General features: G+C 42.3%; 5 protein-coding genes across 5 annotated transcripts; 2 read left to right on the top strand and 3 right to left on the bottom strand.

Moving 5' to 3' along the window:
- Window positions 1-4,155: 4,155 nt before the first annotated feature.
- Window positions 4,156-4,594, bottom strand: EAF01_004148 (uncharacterized protein; the record flags this gene model as incomplete). Its single annotated transcript, XM_038912402.1, has 2 exons — window positions 4,156-4,418; window positions 4,486-4,594. The coding sequence occupies 2 exons, from the start codon at window positions 4,592-4,594 to the stop codon at window positions 4,156-4,158; spliced, it is 372 nt and encodes a 123-aa protein (XP_038772086.1).
- A 3,240-nt stretch (window positions 4,595-7,834) lies between these two features.
- EAF01_004149 (uncharacterized protein) lies at window positions 7,835-9,533 on the bottom strand (the record flags this gene model as incomplete). Its single annotated transcript, XM_038912403.1, has 6 exons — window positions 7,835-8,234; window positions 8,298-8,459; window positions 8,532-8,795; window positions 8,851-9,017; window positions 9,068-9,154; window positions 9,238-9,533. The coding sequence occupies 6 exons, from the start codon at window positions 9,531-9,533 to the stop codon at window positions 8,128-8,130; spliced, it is 1,083 nt and encodes a 360-aa protein (XP_038772087.1). The 3' UTR covers window positions 7,835-8,127.
- A 2,818-nt stretch (window positions 9,534-12,351) lies between these two features.
- EAF01_004150 (uncharacterized protein) lies at window positions 12,352-14,121 on the top strand (the record flags this gene model as incomplete). Its single annotated transcript, XM_038912404.1, has 5 exons — window positions 12,352-12,530; window positions 12,578-13,111; window positions 13,159-13,613; window positions 13,663-13,829; window positions 13,885-14,121. The coding sequence occupies 5 exons, from the start codon at window positions 12,352-12,354 to the stop codon at window positions 14,119-14,121; spliced, it is 1,572 nt and encodes a 523-aa protein (XP_038772088.1).
- A 324-nt stretch (window positions 14,122-14,445) lies between these two features.
- Window positions 14,446-15,652, bottom strand: EAF01_004151 (uncharacterized protein). Its single transcript, XM_038912405.1, has 3 exons — window positions 15,268-15,652; window positions 15,145-15,217; window positions 14,446-14,804 (listed from the first exon to the last, which is right to left on the bottom strand). Exons 1-3 carry the CDS (start codon window positions 15,387-15,389, stop codon window positions 14,583-14,585), a joined length of 417 nt encoding a protein of 138 aa, XP_038772089.1. The 5' UTR covers window positions 15,390-15,652; the 3' UTR covers window positions 14,446-14,582.
- A 1,365-nt stretch (window positions 15,653-17,017) lies between these two features.
- Window positions 17,018-18,509, top strand: EAF01_004152 (uncharacterized protein; the record flags this gene model as incomplete). Its single annotated transcript, XM_038912406.1, has 4 exons — window positions 17,018-17,321; window positions 17,371-17,561; window positions 17,675-17,981; window positions 18,043-18,509. The coding sequence occupies 4 exons, from the start codon at window positions 17,018-17,020 to the stop codon at window positions 18,507-18,509; spliced, it is 1,269 nt and encodes a 422-aa protein (XP_038772090.1).
- Between the last annotated feature and the right edge of the window lie 439 nt (window positions 18,510-18,948).

Raw genomic sequence — 18,948 nt, forward strand, 5'->3', positions numbered from 1 at the left:
TCATGAAATATTGGAAGTATGGTCCCCAAACTTGCCTGCAATCTTGAGGACACTGTGCGAGTCGACATTCTCTCCTCAGCCAACCCAGATATTCAATTGATCAATCGTGAACAGGCTGAAAGAAAGCAAAAACACAGATTTGGCAAATCAAAGGTCTCCCGCTTCAAGATAGTGATGGCTATGCCTGTCGGCTGTAGATCATCACTACACCACAACGTATCGTTTGAGATAGATACGGTAGAATTCCAACTCCAAGCATCAGGAAATCATTGGGAAAGGTACCAAGCAATTATTTTAACATAGAAACTGGCTCAACATTTAAGACTAGTGGAAATGTAGGTGTAAGTCAGTTTGCTTCATTCTGAAAGAGTTTGATTTGAGGAGCCGCACTATTGCAATATATTCACATCATAATTGTCCACTATTTACAGAGCCGAGCAGGATTTTTTTGCATTGGGGGAAACCCTTTCATATTCACTTTGTCAGAAGCAATTCATTATACATAAACCTTTTTTTTTTCTGCAAACTCGTGGACGAAGAGTTCACTAGGAATCTTTCGCCCATCCAATAGTCGTAGTCGACTATTCGTGGGGGCCGGCTTTGAATCCGGCTATGTAGAACTGCAGTGCTACCCAACTTGCATACTCAGCCTCTCATATCATGGGCAAGGCAAGATCAGATCAGCGAAGCGTATTAATTTACAAGAAGCCTATACTCTCTGAGTAAGGCACATTCGTTGCGCTTCGTATGCTTTATGGCTACTTGAATTACTTTTTCGCTTCTCAAAACTCTCATCTGCCCTCGACATCCTCCCAGATAGCATTAACTTTCACTATATTATTTTTTAATTAAAACAATGAATGCATCCTTACACCCCCCACTGGAAAATGCTCAAGCTACCAATATAGCAGCATGTAGTGCGGTATATTGGCTGGCTAATGTTTGTACTGCAATCTCGAGATATATCAAGGCTCGTAGAAAGGTACTATATGTTATCGATGATGGGCTTATGATTCTTGCAACAGTGAGTCTACTTCAAACCACAATTGTGGACAATGCATAATTGATATTTTGCATGCACGCTGACTAGTTCATAGGTATCAAGCTCAGGTTTGGAAAACATATGAAAGTCTTAGCGTAACTTCCATCACTACTATCTACAAAGTCTTTTATATCCTGGAGATTCTTTATATGCTCACCGTTGTTGCCGCTAAGATTCCCCTTTCGATGATGGTTTACCGTATATTTCACGTGCACCGTTCAATGAAGATAATGGAATAAATGAAGTCAACATCGGCATACACGTAACACATCAACACTCTTGAGTGAACAGCTAGTCAAAAGGTCATGGGCAGAATCAATGAGCTTTGTTATCAGTGATATTATCAGAAGCTGCCGCTAGGGTAGAATACCAAGATAATACTTCGCTGAGCCAAAACATCGATCTAGTTGTCTGTCCTTAGCTTGGACACAAATCATTGTCTTCTAGTTTCTCCACTATCTATCCCAACCGCTTATACCTGCATTAACTATATCCTCGTAACCTAAACTTTCGTCTGGTTAGATTGAATATGAGGTACAGAAGGCTTCCGGGCGTATTCTGTTCAGTAATAAGAGTTCTTTGAGTGATAAAAGAAGTATGACACTTCCTCACGCCTCTTCTTTTGCTTTCAATTCATTGAAAATTGCGCGGAACGCTTTCCGAGCGTGAGTATTCCGAGTTCTCTTACTGCTCGTTCGGCGAAGAAGTCTCGAACTTTGTACTTCAACCATTCGAGCTCCGAGGCGTCCCTTATTTCCTGTCGAATTCTCTGCCTGATTGATGCCTGCTCCTTTTGGGTGCGAATTGAAAGGGAACGATTCCCCGTTATGTCAGCATAGATACCGAACCCATCGCCATCAATGTACAACTCTCCGCCGTCGTTGTATTGAGTATAGTGGTGCCCCGCTGATGAATCGTCAGGTTTTAACTCAAAAATGTAGAAGAAGGAAGGATGACGAACTCCCAAAAGTATGTCTGCAATAACAATTCGAGTGCTCTTCCAGTTCGAAGGTTGAGAAAATACACTCGAGATCAGCCTTTAATTTGGTTGGCTGGCGCCGCTTTGGAGGTGAGATGTGCTGGACAGGGGTCAATAGGCTGCTTGCCATACTTGTTGAAGTTTGGGTTGAGTGCTGACACAATATCAAAAGCTTTGACAGGAATGGATTACTGTACTTCTAAGAATGCGTCTTAAAAATATCTTGAACGAAAAATATTTGATGCAATATTTGTGAGTGTATGGTTGAGACAAACAATCAGCTTTCGAAGATGCTGAAGCGAGTCCATCTAGCCTCATGGTATCGCACTTACCTTGCTGCTGTCGTTGCATAGCAACCCAAAAACTAGGAAGGTGCTTGTCTGGGCCTGTAGATATCTCGGGGTTTGTACGATCTCAATGTTCTGGTGGCGGCCTATCACCTTTTTGAATCTAGATATTAATGGCATGGTCGTTGCTCACAAGTGAGCATTCTAGCATCAGAAAGTTGGAAAAATTCCAGCGCCTATTATAAGACAATTTTTCACTCCACCTTTGGCTTATGGCCATGGTACTAGGAAGGCACGACGATCAGAACAAAAGTTTATCCCATAATTAGAAGATTCAAAAGTAGGTGAGCTTAAGTCTCGGACAGGAAGAAAGCTGTATTGAATCTTACCACCATAGAAATAATGCTTGCAGTATCAGAGGGCAGATTGTGTAATCATATCTTTTGTTTACACATTTCATCTGTACTGCTTAGCTGGTGAATCCGGCAGAAAAAGACAAGTCACTCATCTCGCTTAAGGCAGTGATCATGAGTCTTTCCAGTTAATGATCCAAACGTTGTACAAGCTTCACATCATACTAACTTCTAACCAGAGTAAACTCCTCGACAGTGTGATTACGTATGTGTCTGTCCGCCATAACTATCTCATTCATAATGCTTCTCAATTCGATGACCAAAACTTGGGTTGTAAGTCGATTGTCCCATGCCATGGTCACTACAGAGTATGGACATCTGTGCACTATCCTCCCCTCTTCGGCCCTTCGGGATCGCGACGTATAGTACTTGATAGAGCTGTGATTTACAATAAAAAATTGGATAAGTCGATGGATTATTTGAAAAGCGATGATGAAGAAGTTGTTTCAATGGAACCGCAGCTGAAGAATTACAGAGAATGAGAACTGATTCAGATGAGATTTTGAGGTAATCCATTTATCAAGCAAGAGCTTCGGGAGGAAAGTATAGGCATGAGGACAGCACATAATCCATCTCTCAGGATTCTGTGGGACGATAGTACACATGGAACTGTGCAAAGAATACAATAAGACGATAGTGATACATTGAAATTTTGAGAGAAATACCACGGCAGAAAAGGAGGTTGGTATGCAGGATGACTGTCACTGATTGTGAAGCTGTTTGTCGATTCGGGAAATAAAATTCAACTAGGAATGGATCCTGCATCAAAGATGATACTGGCAATTGTGAATACCTATGTTAAAGCGTAAAATGGATTCAATTTCATCCGAGGAGTTCAATTTAATGTATTCGCTATACTTGTCTCCGTTCTAAATCCCAACTGTTCCGACACTATCTCACCATCCTTTTCCAAGATAATACATCGGCCATTCATCGAAACAGATACATAAGGTATTCAATTTGCGCCATTGATATCATGAAAGACCACCCTTGAAATTCATTCCTAACATCATCATCTCGAGTTCGTGCCGAAACGCAATCATTATCATGTAGCCATCCCAATCGTCCAAATCTTCTTTAAGCGAAATGTCATTCTTATAGTTCCTGTAGAGATGATAGTAGATGCTTTCATAGAAAATGCTAACTTCCGATCATAGATCTCCTCTTTGTAAATTCGAATCGCTTAGAAATACTCCTTCATCCGCGCTTGTTACATCTTCTTAGATGGTTGGTCCTTCAGGCTCATCTTGGAGGGATGAAGCCCTGATCATTCATGTACCAGCTATCATAGACGATTTGGTCCGCAGTTTATTCTTGGAGTGCGGTTTTCGTTCCTGGCAACGCGATTGATTTCGTCGAAGCGGCATGGTATTGATCGCTGATTACGACGAATGCCGCTCCCTGACATCTCACGAGGAGGCGTCGTCTAAGCTTTTAATCGACAGGAGTAGCAGCGTCAGCGAAATGTTTGGCCCACGATTCGGCATTCTGTCGCTCGTCTCTTCGGATGTACCTTTGTAGTCGCTGAACCGATGCATTTTCTCTTCGAACTCGCTGTGCTATTTGCTCAAGGATGCGCTTTTGACGTTCTGGTGTCAACTGATCGCTGGGAGGGATCTTGAATTCGGTTTCTCCGATTCCACCAGTGCTGGAATATAATTGACTACCATCGGGAAAGAGCGCATAATAGCGGTTGCCTGTGTGATAATCATGTTAGCTGCTGATGAAATAACATATGCATACTGTAAAGGGAAGGTAACTTACATCTTCTGGTATGATAAATTCGAACTCCCCTGTAATTTGGAGCACGAAGCATGCTTCCGGCAAGACCGACCTCCTTCATTGTGAGGTAGACAAACTCCCAGATATCCATTTTGTCGATAGGTTCCTAGAAATTTGTATGAAGTGACTGAATGTATGATCAGAGAAGTTGTGAAGTTTTCGATAAAATAAAAAATTCTCGTAGGATCGACGTGACGTTAATCTAGTTAATTTAGTTGACTATTACTACGTTTGAGCAGAAGAGAAAGATAGTTAGGGCTAGGTCTTCAGGAACCAATCAAATGTAGCTTTGCCAATAGCTAATGCTTGGTTCTCAGGAGCACCTGGATTCATCCAATCAAATGAATGAATTTATACCTTTGTAACAAGAGTAAACTTCTGAAGGGACACGTAAACTTCAAAGTGATCTATTGAAGGAAGCCACTTGACATGATTCATTTTCTTCTCCTCTATTTTACACTGGAACTCAATTACGGCCTCTGTACAATCCTCTCTGGACAGTTCAAGGTACTTTCCCTTGCCATGAGTTGAGATTCAACGTTAGGTAAAGTCCGCTGGATATCGAACCTACCGACGAATGCCCTACTCCAAAGATTCAGATGCTTGCAACTTGTGTTTTCTCTTTTCACTCTAACAGTTCTGAGGTAAGGGTTAGCATAGCTATTAAAACTTAGATTCCATTTCTGGGCCCGAGCCGTACTCTCTACCTCATCAACTTGCTGTCCCTACTTCTGTTTTATCTGATGTTGACTCAATGCAGTTCTCCGTCAGCAGCTCACCTAGAAGTCTCATGATAGACCCAATTATCTCCGAATCCTCCCAATTTGGAGCAAGATGATATGCGTTGGTGGAGGGACATCTTGGTATACCGCCATTCCCATTTTACGAATTTCACCGAAAGATCACTGAGGCTCAAGATCCAAGAACTTACTCCAATGCATGACCTCCGCGTAAGCAGGCCCAGATTACACTTGATCCCTGGCCACAGAAACAAATTAAATGAGGGTATTACTTTCAGTAATTAGGGGATTCCTTCATTCATACTTTGTGACACATGATGGTATCCGTGATCCTATGAGTCGAGATCGCTAGGACAATCGAGAATTGATGTGACATTTTTCGACATCCGCCTGTTTTTGGCAGTTGTGTTTGGGCGTTTCACGTCCCATATCAAACCATCCAACAGTCCCCAGGGATTTGTATACCTTGAGCGATTAATCAAGCTTAGGTAACTTGAGATTGACAGATGATTCTGGACAGTCTACAACCGGAACTATTGACATTTTTGGCCATACTCTTGATGTTTCCGATGAGTTCGTTCGTTGCGCTACCAAGAACTTCGAGAATTCAGGAGCGCGTGTAGAATACAATCTACTGCCCAGCTTTTGGGGAGGATCTATATGGTTATCCTCATATCATGTGCGTGGTTTGCACAAGATCTTGGAATGATGAATATCTCAACGAAGAATTTGAGAAGGTAAAATGTGAATAAGAAACATGTTTACAAGTAGATAGATGCGAGTTTTGAACCTTTGTAACGGGGATCATTAATACGTGTTTGTGCTGCAATAAACAGCATTTTACAGGATTCTGCATTGAGTCTGCGTAGTCTTGTGGGTTGCGTTGCTCGAGCGGGATCTCTTTCAGTGTATTTATTGGGAATGATGGAGAGTTGATCTTGAGGATAGCACTTAGTAGCCCGTTTTCATGACTTGGATCGTATGGTAGAGAAATCTTGAACTTGAATGGTAATATAGTGCGGGAGGACGCGATTCGCGTTCACGAATTGCGGACGCGACTGAAGCGAGTGAGATAATAGTGACGAGAGCCTTGACGTGGGCTGCGCGTTTTCTTTTTGAAATCTTAAATTGAGTGAAGGTAGGAAGTTATTGTTTTGAAAACAAAAAGATGATACTGCACGGGTGCTCTCGGGGGAACAAACAAGCAATAATATCTTTCAGATTTATGATAACAACAATGATAGCTTTCTGGTGATTCATCAGCCTTGTTTTGATGTTACTAAGTCAGGGAAAGCTATGTCACAGGTTTGGCGTTCTAGGGATATTGTTGGCAAAAGATAAGTGGTTATGTCAATATTTGACTTCATAGCCATTCAAATTCATATGATTCTGTAGAGCTGATTCAATGCAACTTACAATTTTGGAATACAATTACGCAAATATGATTAATCATTATCAACAGTCTGAGCCTGTATGCATTGGCTGACAGGAATTGTATGGAGATATGAAATGAGCCACTGGTAGGTGCATGGATTGACAAGACACTTCTCAACTTTCGAAATTTTCATTCTCTAATTGTTTGATATTAGAATTTACTTTTTGATTGTTTTATTTCTAATAAATAATCGGAATACTTTTTAAGATATATGATTTGATACATTCACAAGTCAATTTTTGTAGTGTCCCATCAGTCCGTACACCTACTGGTGAGCTTCACTATGAATCAATAAGTACTTGAATGGATGACCAAATTTCCCCAGAAAATCCATTGACTTAAGCTCGAAAACAAAATATATGATAAATCCATCTTCCAACCAATCAACACAACAAGAGAATCGAATTTGGTTACTATTCATCCTAAGAAGACTCAACACCTAAGCGAGAATATACCCCAAATCACTAATCACACTCTTCCAGCAAAAAAACTACTATCGGCAATAATAAACCTATCTACAATAATCCAGAATAATTCCCGGATCGGAGAAAGAAACCCTCTGATATCGGGGTATGGAGGGGTATTTCATTACGACAAGCGTGAGGACAAGTAACTGCTAGAGACCCGCACCAACTCAATCTTTGTAGCCATACGATCTGTCATTTCACACTAGATTTATAGTTCTGCACTATCTCCACATAGCCAAGATACTATAAACCGTTGGAGCTAGTCCTAGCTTTGGTGTTGTTGACTTCAATTTCGTACTTTCATTAATAGATCTACAATGACCGCTTAATAACGGTCCTTGTGAGCGATTAATCATGTGACTTCAACTTCTCGTGAATCCTTTTGGCTGACGACTAATGCGGATGGTGAATTGTAGGAACTATTTGGGTACATTGTTTGAATAATAATTTCTTGAGCAAGTGGATGTAAATTTGATGCAAATGCCAATAAAAACGCCAATGTGGATGAGATAAACGGAATCATGATTATGGTGAGGCTATGCGCTTAGCGGGAAGCTAAAGGGGGGCCAAGAAAACATCAGGATCAGTCTTGTTCCAACAGATGACAGATGATGAAACAATTTGATAGCTAATGATATAATGGCGCGAAACTTTATCACATTTAAAGAGATGGGGAGTTAGGGTATGTAGTGTTTGTTTGATTAAAGAAGTTAAATTTTAAGGTTACATTGAGAGTTGCCGAGAAATTCCTATCCATTTTCCCGACATCTTGGTGTATGATGATGTGTGAAAGCCCATAAGAAGGCAGAAATAGCCGGTCGGTCCCTTTTCCTTCCCTATGAAGTTTACCGTTGGCACCGGTTCAATACTTGAGATTCTAGCTAAATGCGTGCAGTCCAGTCATCTGACGCAATAATGTCCTTCTCTTTAACGTACAGAGAGGATTAGCATCGGTACCAAGCTTCTCTGCTCTCTCACCATTTCACGCTGCGGAATCTACTTTCTTACTCCCGAGACCCCCAGGCATAAACCGCTTCAATCCCATCCAAGGAGTATTGATGGGGCTCTCACCAGTGAAGATGAAGACATCTATACCATTTAATTAGAAAATATTCGCCAAAAGCATGAGCATGAAGGATAGTAAGCACATACCATACAACCAACCTCCAAATAAGCATCCGAAAAATGGCGCTACCATAGGTACCCAAAAGTAATAGTTTCCCGCGCTCCATACTTCGTGACCATACCCAAGGAAGTAGCTCATCAATCTTGGACCAAAGTCTCTAGCCATATTAATTGCATAACCAGTTTCCCCTGGTGAATAGTCGCATATTAGTATCTTGGCAATATATAGTGCGATGAGTGAGTTCAAAAAATACAACTTACATCCAAAGCAAGCTCCAATACCGAAGATCACGAAGAAGAGTCCAAGTGGGGTAAGATTTCCAGAACCTAAATTACCATTATCTTGTAAAGCGTAGATACAAAACATGAGTATCGTACTTGCGATGAACTCCGAAAAGAATTGTCCTGTCTTTGTCATAAAAGGGGCGGGGTAGGTACAAAATATGCCTGCAGATGATGTGTTGAGGCCCACAGTTCGAATGTTATTCCCCCCTTCGAAAATATCAATGGCAGATTTATAGTTTGCTATAAGGATCAGCGTATTAGATGTTGGCTTTATAAAATTTTGGGAATGGCATACCATAGACCACGCCGGCGGCACACATTGCTCCCAACACTTGCGCCAACATATAGATGGGGAATTTGCGCCAGGGAAATTTTCGAAAGACGCAGTTTGCGAATGTCACAGCTGGGTTGATATGGGCACCACTAACGCCTGAAGCATAGACTCCAAGCATAACTCCAATGCTATTAAAGCTTTTAGCCAATATATCGTTGAGAGCAGGGCAAATACCCACCCCCATCCCCAAGATATTGATTGATAGGAGCCCTTCTCCCCCGAGCTAAGGACTACTTGCGCAACTACGCCATCTCCAAACAAGATCCTATTTGAATGTCAGTGACTATTGAACGAGCAAGAAAGAGATTGTCTGTATCGCGGAGCCTTAAGGCTTGAGTGTATTCTTACAAAATAAATACACCAAAGAATTCCGAGAACGGTTCTCGCATGGTATGTCGAATACGACTCCATAAAAGGTCTGGCTTTGACTGTATCTCGAGCTCTTGTGGGATCTTATGATCAATTCCAGGACCATGTTCTGCATAAGCACCGCTACCTTCACTGGAGACCGTGTGAACGTTGTTTTCATTCAGTGTGGACTCGTGTGATGAGAGGTTTGGCGAGGAGTTTTGGGATTCCATCATCCCCATTTGCTTGTCATTGCTAACAGTAGGAATGGGCGGCCCTTGCTTATCTGAACTCATTTTGGGGAATTGAGAAAGTAAAGGCGTGGAACGGCGATTTTGTGAATATCAACTTGGATGATGATGGGCCTGAAAGAGATGGATGCTGTTCTATATGTAACTTGGGGTTTTTGAGTAATACAGTTTTGTATGATTCTTAGAGGCGGAAGACACCGCGTTGTAGCCGAAGTTACCACCCCTAATGAAATGAACATGTGCACAAAAAGTATGTAATATTGGAACCATCGCAATGCGATTGAGAAGCTAGCATGCCGAGGCAGTAATCTACAGATAAAAACTTAAGAATAAGCCATGTTAGCGCTTCTGAGTTGCGTGAAGAGGTCAAGTTGCCGTTCTGGACAATCTTATCAAGGGAAGACTTAGCCATCCCAACTGCCAATTTGAAAGGAGACACCAAAGTACCTCCAAGATGGTCCAAACTCCTTCCTTGTGAGTGCGGAACGTATGGATAGAGAACTGACAAGGTCGCTCAGTTTGAATCACCCGAGAGATTGACGTATCAATAAGTGTGAATTCAGCTGCATCGGAGTAATCTCAACGCGGAAATAATCAAGAAAATGATGTGTCGTGAGTATGTTAACGGCATGTATAACACACCTTCGTGCCGACTAATGGAAAGTGGCATCACCACAGCATACTATGATGAGCTCTGGGTGACCACCAAACAATGTAAGAGGGGTGCCTTATCGATAAGTTCGGTCTATCCTTGTTGCAACCAGACGGTGGTTGACGGCGCAGTCTTGGTCACTTAACCCCGCATCAACATTACCAATAGAGTATTAAGGTTGATCACACTGTGAAATAAACTTGGTTCCTCCGGTCCACACTAAGTTGAAAGCAAGTTCGATGGTAATTCAAAAGACTATTATGACCAAACCAAACACACGTCGATCTTGACAAAGATAGTGCGAGCTATGATGGCATCTTCAATAATAGCGAAGAGTATGGAGCGTCACCATCAACAAAATTTTGCCTATTCAAGGTAACAAGACTTCAATTTTCCAACTTTGGATGAATTCATTCTTTGTACATTCTCCTCGATGAAATCAATGGTATGACAGTATATAGGTCGTATTCGCAAGAATATTTCCAAAGCGGTACTTCCAATCAAACTTCATTTTTCAGGTAGGTGTGGTCAATTTGACTGCCCGACGGGTAGATATTTACTTATCCTAGTCTCGACTGTATAACTCTGTGATACTCGACATCGTATCAATACCTTTCTCCGCATGGTATAGACCCAATTCACGGCACAGTACATGGAGATAGTTCTAGGAGAACAGGCACGACGGTGTTGCCGATATCTATGCTAGATGGCTAAGCGCACGAATGGCGATTGTAAATACATACCTCCTTGTTATTAGAATAACGCCAGCATTCACACATTTGCCAATTTTACAAATGCATGGCGTTCTATTCTAGTGGCTCCAAGCCAATGGCTGGCGGACACCCGAACTGTCTTCGGAAGGCTTGAAGGATTTTTTGCCATGAAATTCACCATTGGCGACTTATCTCATAATGCGATATGTCAAAGGCTGTGTACATTTGAGCAAAATTTCGTCCTAGAATTAACTTCCAGTTATCAGACGGTTCCCAGGTAGAAACCCACTAGGATCATCGTTGTAGGTGGTCTGGACTTTTGAACTGTCCCAAGCATTTGAGGATCAGGTCGTTGGAATTCTTGGTGGGGCGCCATATGCATAACGACTCGTAAGATTTAAAACCGTTGGAACATCCTTAATGCAGATCTAACTTGAGTGGGGACGCTGACCCGAATGTTCTTTTGGCGTTGGTAATCATTTGTGGGTTGCAAATGATGGTCATTTTGCACTAAAGTCAGTGCTCTTGCATATGGCGAGATTGCGGGGTAGTGGATGGCGGTTGCAAGAGCCGTCTCATGAACCGAGAACTTCACTAGTCTTGCTTGTTCTAGAAGCCTTCAGCAAACGCAGTAGCTCTGCCACTCCATCTTCACTTGTATTCGGCCTACACCATCAGTGGTTTGAATTCCAAGCGCACAATAATCGTAAACAATAATATACCAGAATCCCGAGTCTTGTTGGGTCAATTCCGTCGCAATGAAGGTGCAATTGGCATCATCTGGTGGTGTCCAAGAATGCAGTGTGCCGATACCTACCGAGGCAACGAGAAAACAAGCATGGTGCGAGAAATTTGCTTGGTGAAAAAGCTCAATGGAGGTAATCGTCCGAGTTCTTGACATCAACATATCGATATATCGACATGCATCTGCTGTACTATGTAAGCGTCACCCTTCATTTCTGATGGAAATTTCGCTATGTCTATCCCTGAGTGTTTTGACCAGGATTGTGCCCCCTCCCCCACAATCGCACTTTCCTCCTAGTTCTTGGGCTAGTTAAGCCGCTAGTTAAGATGTTGGTTCAATTCGTCCCTGATCCCTGTAAATATTGACGGCATAGATCGAATGGTATGATAGTATCAAACATTCTGATGTCCGAGTGAATTAATCACTCAATATGCAGATTTCGAGAACTGTGATACCGTACCGTTGCGCTAGTAAGTTAATTTGTTGGCCAATACTAATACCAAGACCATAAGACTTTGCTCGGCCACAAGATGTTAGCGGAATTGGCCCCGCTCCTCCAGTGCAAGCCATTCGAATCGGCTAGGTTGATTTAATAAGTTTGACGTCCGTTGAAGCATCACATGCTTAAAATATGGAGAAATTTTATCCGGGCGAGGGGTTCTAGATGCCTTGCTCCATACAACCCTCTTCCATCGTGGCTACAAAAGCCAGAGGTTTTGGCACATTTATCTGCAGAATAGTAACATAATCAATATGGGTGACCACACTTCAGTTTCTAGCCATGAGTCCTTCGTGTCCGTGTCCAATCATGGATCTTTCATAGGTTCCATAGACCAAGGTACAACAAGCACAAGATTTTTGATCTTCAACAAAGACGGCGAGCCGGTTGCATCGCATCAAGTCGAGTTTTCTCAGATATATCCACAATCAGGGTTTGTACATCCATCAACACTGACAATTCGTAGCTGACCTTGACAAGGTGGCACGAACATGATCCTCTTGAAATTATCGACTCAATAGAAGTTTGTATTGAAGGTGCCGTCAAACAATTTGAGCAACAAGGTCATTCGGCGAGACAGATTAAAGCCGTAGGACTCACAAATCAAAGAGAAACAACAGTGGTCTGGGATCACGAAACAGGGGAACCTCTAGCAAATGCTATAGTGTGGACAGATACCAGAAACCAGGCATTAGTCAGAAAGTTGAAAGCTCGACTTGGATCTAATCAACTGCAGGGTCTCTGCGGTCTTCCTTTATCGACTTATCCTTCTGTTGGTAAGCTTTTGTGGTTGATTGAAAACAATGGCAAAGTCGCAGACGCATATGCTCGAGGTCATCTGGCGTTTGGTACTGTTGATTCCTGGGTTATTTATAAACTTAATGGTGGACCAAAGAAGAATGTGTTCGTTACAGATCCCACAAATGCATCGCGTTCAATGTTCATGAATCTGCATACTCTCAAGTATGATGAGCAACTTTTAGATTTTTTTAGATTTGATATGGACAAGCTTCAGTAAGTTTCTTGCTCTTTCGCCATTAAAGTACGCATTAACGTACTAGTCTTCCCAAAATTGTCCGCTCGTCGGATCGCGAATCCTTCGGCACTCTTACAACAGGAATCTTGAAAGGGGTCCCTATCACGGGCGTGCTAGGTGATCAAAGTGCGGCGCTCGTCGGACAGAAAGGTTTCACACCAGGTAGAGCGGAAAATACCTATGGGACAGGTTGCTTCCTTCTCTACCATGTTGGAGATAAGCCTGTGATTTCCACACACGGGCTTTTGAGTACAGTTGCGTATGACTTTGATGGTAAACCGCAATATGCTTTGGAAGGAAGTATCGCGGTCGCAGGCTCCAGTATCAAATTTCTTCAAAATAACCTTGGCTTCATCGACTCTTCGGCCAAGGTCAGTCAGCTAGCTGAAACTGTAGAAGATAATGGCGGTGTCACTTTTGTGACTGCATTCAGTGGACTCTTCGCACCGTACTGGTATGACGACGCTCGCGGCACTCTTTGTAAGATCCATTGCGACATCTATTAACTCAAGTACTGACCAATTAATAGTCGGTATCACAGCATATACACAAAAAGGTCATATTGCTCGCGCTACTTTGGAGGCGACTTGTTTCCAAACGAAAGCAATATTAAACGCGATGGAAAAAGATAGTGGGAAGAAACTTGCTGAACTCGCTGTCGATGGAGGCATGAGTAATTCTGATCTCTGCATGCAAGTAAGTTTTCTTGTACCATTCTTTCCATCTTGGACAATGTCTAAAGCCGTTTCAGATTCAAGCCGATCTTATCTCGATCCCGGTTGAACGTCCAAGAATGCTGGAGACAACAGCCTTAGGTGCCGCCATCGCTGCAGGTTTTGCCGTGGGGGTTTGGGAAACTTTTGACGAATTAAAGAATATCAATACCGTAGGCAAAACTGAATTTCATCCGAAAATAACTCCAGAAGAAAGTAAAGAGAAGTTTTCGCGATGGACGAAAGCTGTCGAAATGTGTAAGGGTTGGCTTTAGAGGTTGGAAAGTAGACACAAGAGGATTTTTACAGATTTTGGATTCGTATCTTCGTAGTTCATATACCGTACCTGCGTATTTTAGATGTGGTCGCGGCCCTGTTCATTTGTTTGTCCTCATTTCACAAATTCCCACGAATAAGATCTTGCCACAAATTTTATCACATGATTTGATGCATGTGGATAGCACGTGATTATACCTCAAGTGATCCTGAACCTTGACACGTGAGATATGCCAGAAGAAAGCTGAGGGTACTTATGTTCATGCGATTTGTGATGTCTTCATCAAAAGTTCGGAGTTCAAATCATCGTTCGCACATCTTCCGCTTAGTCCAATCTCGTTCTATATGACTAGAGTGAATGTGGGTACATATACAGAATTAATAGTTGAAGTCGTCGGCTATGTACCAATCATACAGTATGTCTCCTTTTCTTCACAGTCCCAAGTCCTTGAACACCTTATTATGCGGCAGAAAGTTCGAAATCTACGTTGCCAGCATTTACCTTAGCTCCACCAATACAAGTACTGGTAAAAGGACTGTCTCCACACACCGCTCGCGCTGCTCTCATACATCCTTCCCATCTGCCTTTCGTGATATCAATTGTCTGACCGGATGTGGCAGCATTAAGTTTCAAGAGAGCAGTACCCGATTCTCCGGTTGTTGACGTAGGCTCACCACCACACTGATTTACGGAGTGTTAATAATTTGTTGTAGAGATTAAAGTAGAGACGAGTGTTCTTCCGCTCATACTCTTTCAAACCCAAGGATGAGCTACTTAGGTTCCTCGATTTTTCATCTCGTCTTGTAATGATGAGCGTGTATGGCAAAGATCTTGTGATTTGTCTCCGAAGAAAGCATAATTTGATCGGAAAATGATCCAAACCAATTTGGTGTTATCACTTGAAATATACACATCTCTTTCTACCCTCTTATCCCAGGCGGCTCATATCCTGCCATATCCTGGTAAAACTCCATAAGGCTTTTCACTCTCCTCTTCTCCCAAAATAGAGGAATTAACTCACTTGTTGAATAGTTCCTGCTATACCTCCACAAATTCCGAGAAGAGCCACGTTGATATCATGGGATACAAGAGTTCTGGTAACACATCAGTGCTTGAAATTCTCATTACATCATTAAATACTTACGTTGAAGGATCGGTACATGTTGTTCCCGCAACTGCATCAGGGTTTACAGTTGTAGATGCTGGAGCCGCGTTGACGACAGCCATGGCTCCGAGGACTGCAACAAATAGTACTAAATGCATCATGGTTGTTGTTGTTTTGTGCTTTTGTTCGGTGAAGTGACAATGAAAAGTAAAAGGATGTGAGAAGAATATGTATTAGGAAGTAAAAACACTTAATGAAAGACGTTCCAGACGTGGAAAATAGACAAACAGCGAAAACGAACGTGTGAGAGAGAGTGAAAGAGAGAGAGAAGATACTAGAGATCGAGACAACCAAAAAGAAGATGATCGGATCTCAGAGGGAAGGGTTTTATATGATATGCATTTTCTTGAGACGAGAAACATGGGTGTATTTCTGATTTTTTCCCCCATATTGCCAAGACGGCGTTCATGGAAGAAATCTAACAAGAATTAAAGGTAAGCTAGATCTGTTTGATGCGAGCTTGAGCAACATTTGAGTTTCGGTGAACCTTGTTCAAAAATTCCGAGATAATATTTGCCTGGCATGATCAGACGAAGCTCATCAGATTGTATTGATGGAAATGGCAATCCGGTATGAGTAAGGCTGAAGGGGGTTTTTTAGCAATCAATTGATGAGTCTCATCCAATGCAGCCTTTCATCCTATGCCCGCCTGAGATGTTGTTGTCTTCGTCTCATGTTACCCGCTGTAACCTACATGTTCTGAGACAATGACAGGGATGAGGTTACGCGGCGATGAGATAAGATGGCCCGATTGCTTTTCGATACTTCACGTCCTCATCAACCATCAAAATTCTGACATTAATAACTTCTTACATGAATTTTGAATATATCATCACATTCTGGACAATGTCAGCATTCACAATATCCAAAAAGCTAATAAGTTGAATGCCCATGTTGGTGGCATGAATTGATGCATTCACGCTTCCCTAAAGTTTTGGGGTTTAGGGGTATCATATTATTGTTGCTTAAGGTTACAATTCCAGACGCGAGATTTTCATCTCTTGCAACAACCGTATCATATCTTAACATTCGAGACATGTTCATCCCAAGCTACAGTACCCATGAAAATATGGAGGACTTCTCATCGCTAAGCCTTTCCGTCATAGTCCTCGTACCTCTTGCGTCTTTCTCAACGGCCGTGCTAATATTGTCCTCTCTGCAATCCATCTTCACTCTATAAGACCACAAGGCTGGGTTACAATAGCCCTGCATTACCTATTACCCTCCGATTCTTCTTGGGACGAAACTGTTATACAGCCTGTTCATATCTCCTGGAAGCCGAAACCATTAATCGAGATGTGTGAATCAAACAGGCTGATACATATCCAATTGACAACTTCAAGTCTTGCTAGCAAATGAAATCGTCGAATCTGGTCGAGATCAAGCTGGGCTTGCCATCCATCGTCGGCTCACGGCACAGACATGTCAGTTGAAATTCAATGAGATGAAATATATGAGTGTTGGTGCTGCCGTCATGTAAACCTCTTCTCTCATCATAAGTCTTAATCTCGACTTCTCGGTTCACCTTCTTTTTGTGCGCACTCTTTCTTTCTTGATATTTACATTATTTTTCATGCTTTGATAGTACTTTCTTCATTCTTTTCATCAGGACTTGTACGACTGCGTCGCTTATACATACTGTAATATATATATACCATATCTTTTATACTTTCATCCCTTTATTGCGAATATATCAAAAGGCACAAAAAGCGATCAACTAACAATCATAATGCTTTTTCAGCCAATAGCTCTCGCCCTCTTTACGTCAACTTTCCTGGTCGAGGGTTCAAGTGTAAAGAGACACCAGGATATCTATAAACGTGCCACGGCAACGAGCGGCGATGACACCAGTCTTACCCTTGCACAAAATGCCATCGCAAGCGGCTCATTCAGTGATGGACTCGCTAAAATTGGTGGTAGTGAAGCGGCCCAGGCTACTTCTGCCACTTCACAAAACAACTTCATAAACTTTTGCGCAGGAGAAACTCTTACCAATGGCCTTCAGATTGTAACGGGGTCTTGTAATGGAATTCGTGAGTGCCTCTCTATCTCTAATTTAATGCCTACTGATTTCCCTTTCAGCAATGGGTCAAATTCCCGCGAAAAACAAAATGATGTCGTCGATCATTACATTCCCTTTGGCTGGTAGCGCATCGATTAAATCCGATACAACATTCAACATTACTGTCCAAATGTCCAACATCACTCCAGGTTCCTTTTCTAATGCGGCCTCCACTTACTTCTCTGCTCCACAACAGCTTGACTCATCCGGAGTAGGCCTTCTCACTTCACACTACCTGACCTTCATTTGTTATCTAAATTTATCATTGTCCTACTGATGTCCCCTGCTTGCTAGGCCATTGCTGATCATATTTTTTTATTGTAGGTAGTGATTGGGCATACACACGTAACCGTGCAGGATATGGGGTCCAGTCTCAACCCAACTGGAACTTTGGATCCTACTCAATTCGCCTTCTTTAAGGGTATAAATGATGCTGGAAATGGACAAGGGCTTCTTTCGGCTACTGTTAATGGAGGCTTACCGGCTGGCAACTATCGTGTGTGCACAATGGCTTCCTCAACTAATCATCAGCCTGCGATTATGCCTGTTGCCCAGCGAGGTACAGCAGATGATTGTACTAAATTTACCGTCATCGGATCTGGAAATACTGCAAATGCTGCGTCTAATAATGGTAAGTCAAATTTTTGTAGCCTTCCGCTCATGGAACAAAAAGCCATGCTGACAATCTTAAGGTTCCGGTGGACAAGCTGCTGCAGCTCTAGCAGCTAGTGCAGTCGCAGCTGGTCCAGACAACACCAACCCAGTGGCTAGCTCCTCCGAAAGTTCGAAAGCATCAGCTTCGTCTTCTTTCTCTGCAGCGAAAGCGTCCAAGATTACCGGCTCCAGCGCATCAAGTGTACCTTCCATTACATCATCATCAGTACCTGCCTTTAGTAGCACATCACCTGCCACTTCATCTTCCGCAGGCTCCTCAACTTCTGCACTAGGAGGTATAGCGGCGCCACCTGTCACCAACAGTGGAGATTCAACTCGTCCTTTCTCAGTCAATGGCAATACATTTGTGAATGAAGCTGCGGCTTTACAAAGAAGTTGTGATATACAGTTTAATGCATGTGCGGATGCATTTAATGGTGGGAATGCAAGTGGGTTTGATATTGGTGACTGTCAGACGCAGGAAACTTCATGTTTAGCTGGGTAGTGTGGTGGTATTGGATGAGGGTTATTTAACGGCTTTCATGGGTTTTTTATGGGCGACAGAATAGTGATGGCGTTATGGGATTATGGCATTGGAGCTGAATGAATTATTTGTTGTACTTCTTTTGTGAAGAAAGAATCAAACAATCGAGTGATGTTTTTGGTTTGATTAAACTTTTTTTTTCAAAATATATCATTCATGTCTGAAATAACTGTGAAGTCTATCGGCACATGAAGACTGGCTAATAATGGATATGGGCATGCAAGTCTCAAGGACATAAATAAGTATCGTGAGAAAACGCTAGTGGATCCTGAGCCATATAGTCTTGATTGGTCCACACATTGTAAACTTCTCATCGCGTTTTCACAAGCCTTGTGTCAAAGTCATCGATGCTTACAATTCTCAAAATCATCAAACCATTTGACGGCATCATAAACGAGAC

The sequence above is a fragment of the Botrytis porri genome (genome assembly GCF_014898465.1).
Source record: "Botrytis porri strain MUCL 3234 chromosome Unknown BPOR_005, whole genome shotgun sequence".
NCBI classification, from domain to species: domain Eukaryota; kingdom Fungi; phylum Ascomycota; class Leotiomycetes; order Helotiales; family Sclerotiniaceae; genus Botrytis; species Botrytis porri.

What these genes read in the sequence shown, in the direction of transcription:
- EAF01_004151 (XM_038912405.1), bottom strand. Translation starts at nt 15,389, where the DNA reads ATGATGCATTTAGTACTATTTGTTGCAGTCCTCGGAGCCATGGCTGTC. An exon ending in ACATGTACCGATCCTTCAAC is followed by an intron (nt 15,218 to 15,267) that starts GTAAGTATTTAA and finishes ATGTGTTACCAG; the next exon opens with AACTCTTGTATCCCATGATA. An exon ending in TAGCAGGAACTATTCAACAA is followed by an intron (nt 14,805 to 15,144) that starts GTGAGTTAATTC and finishes TCCGTAAATCAG; the next exon opens with TGTGGTGGTGAGCCTACGTC.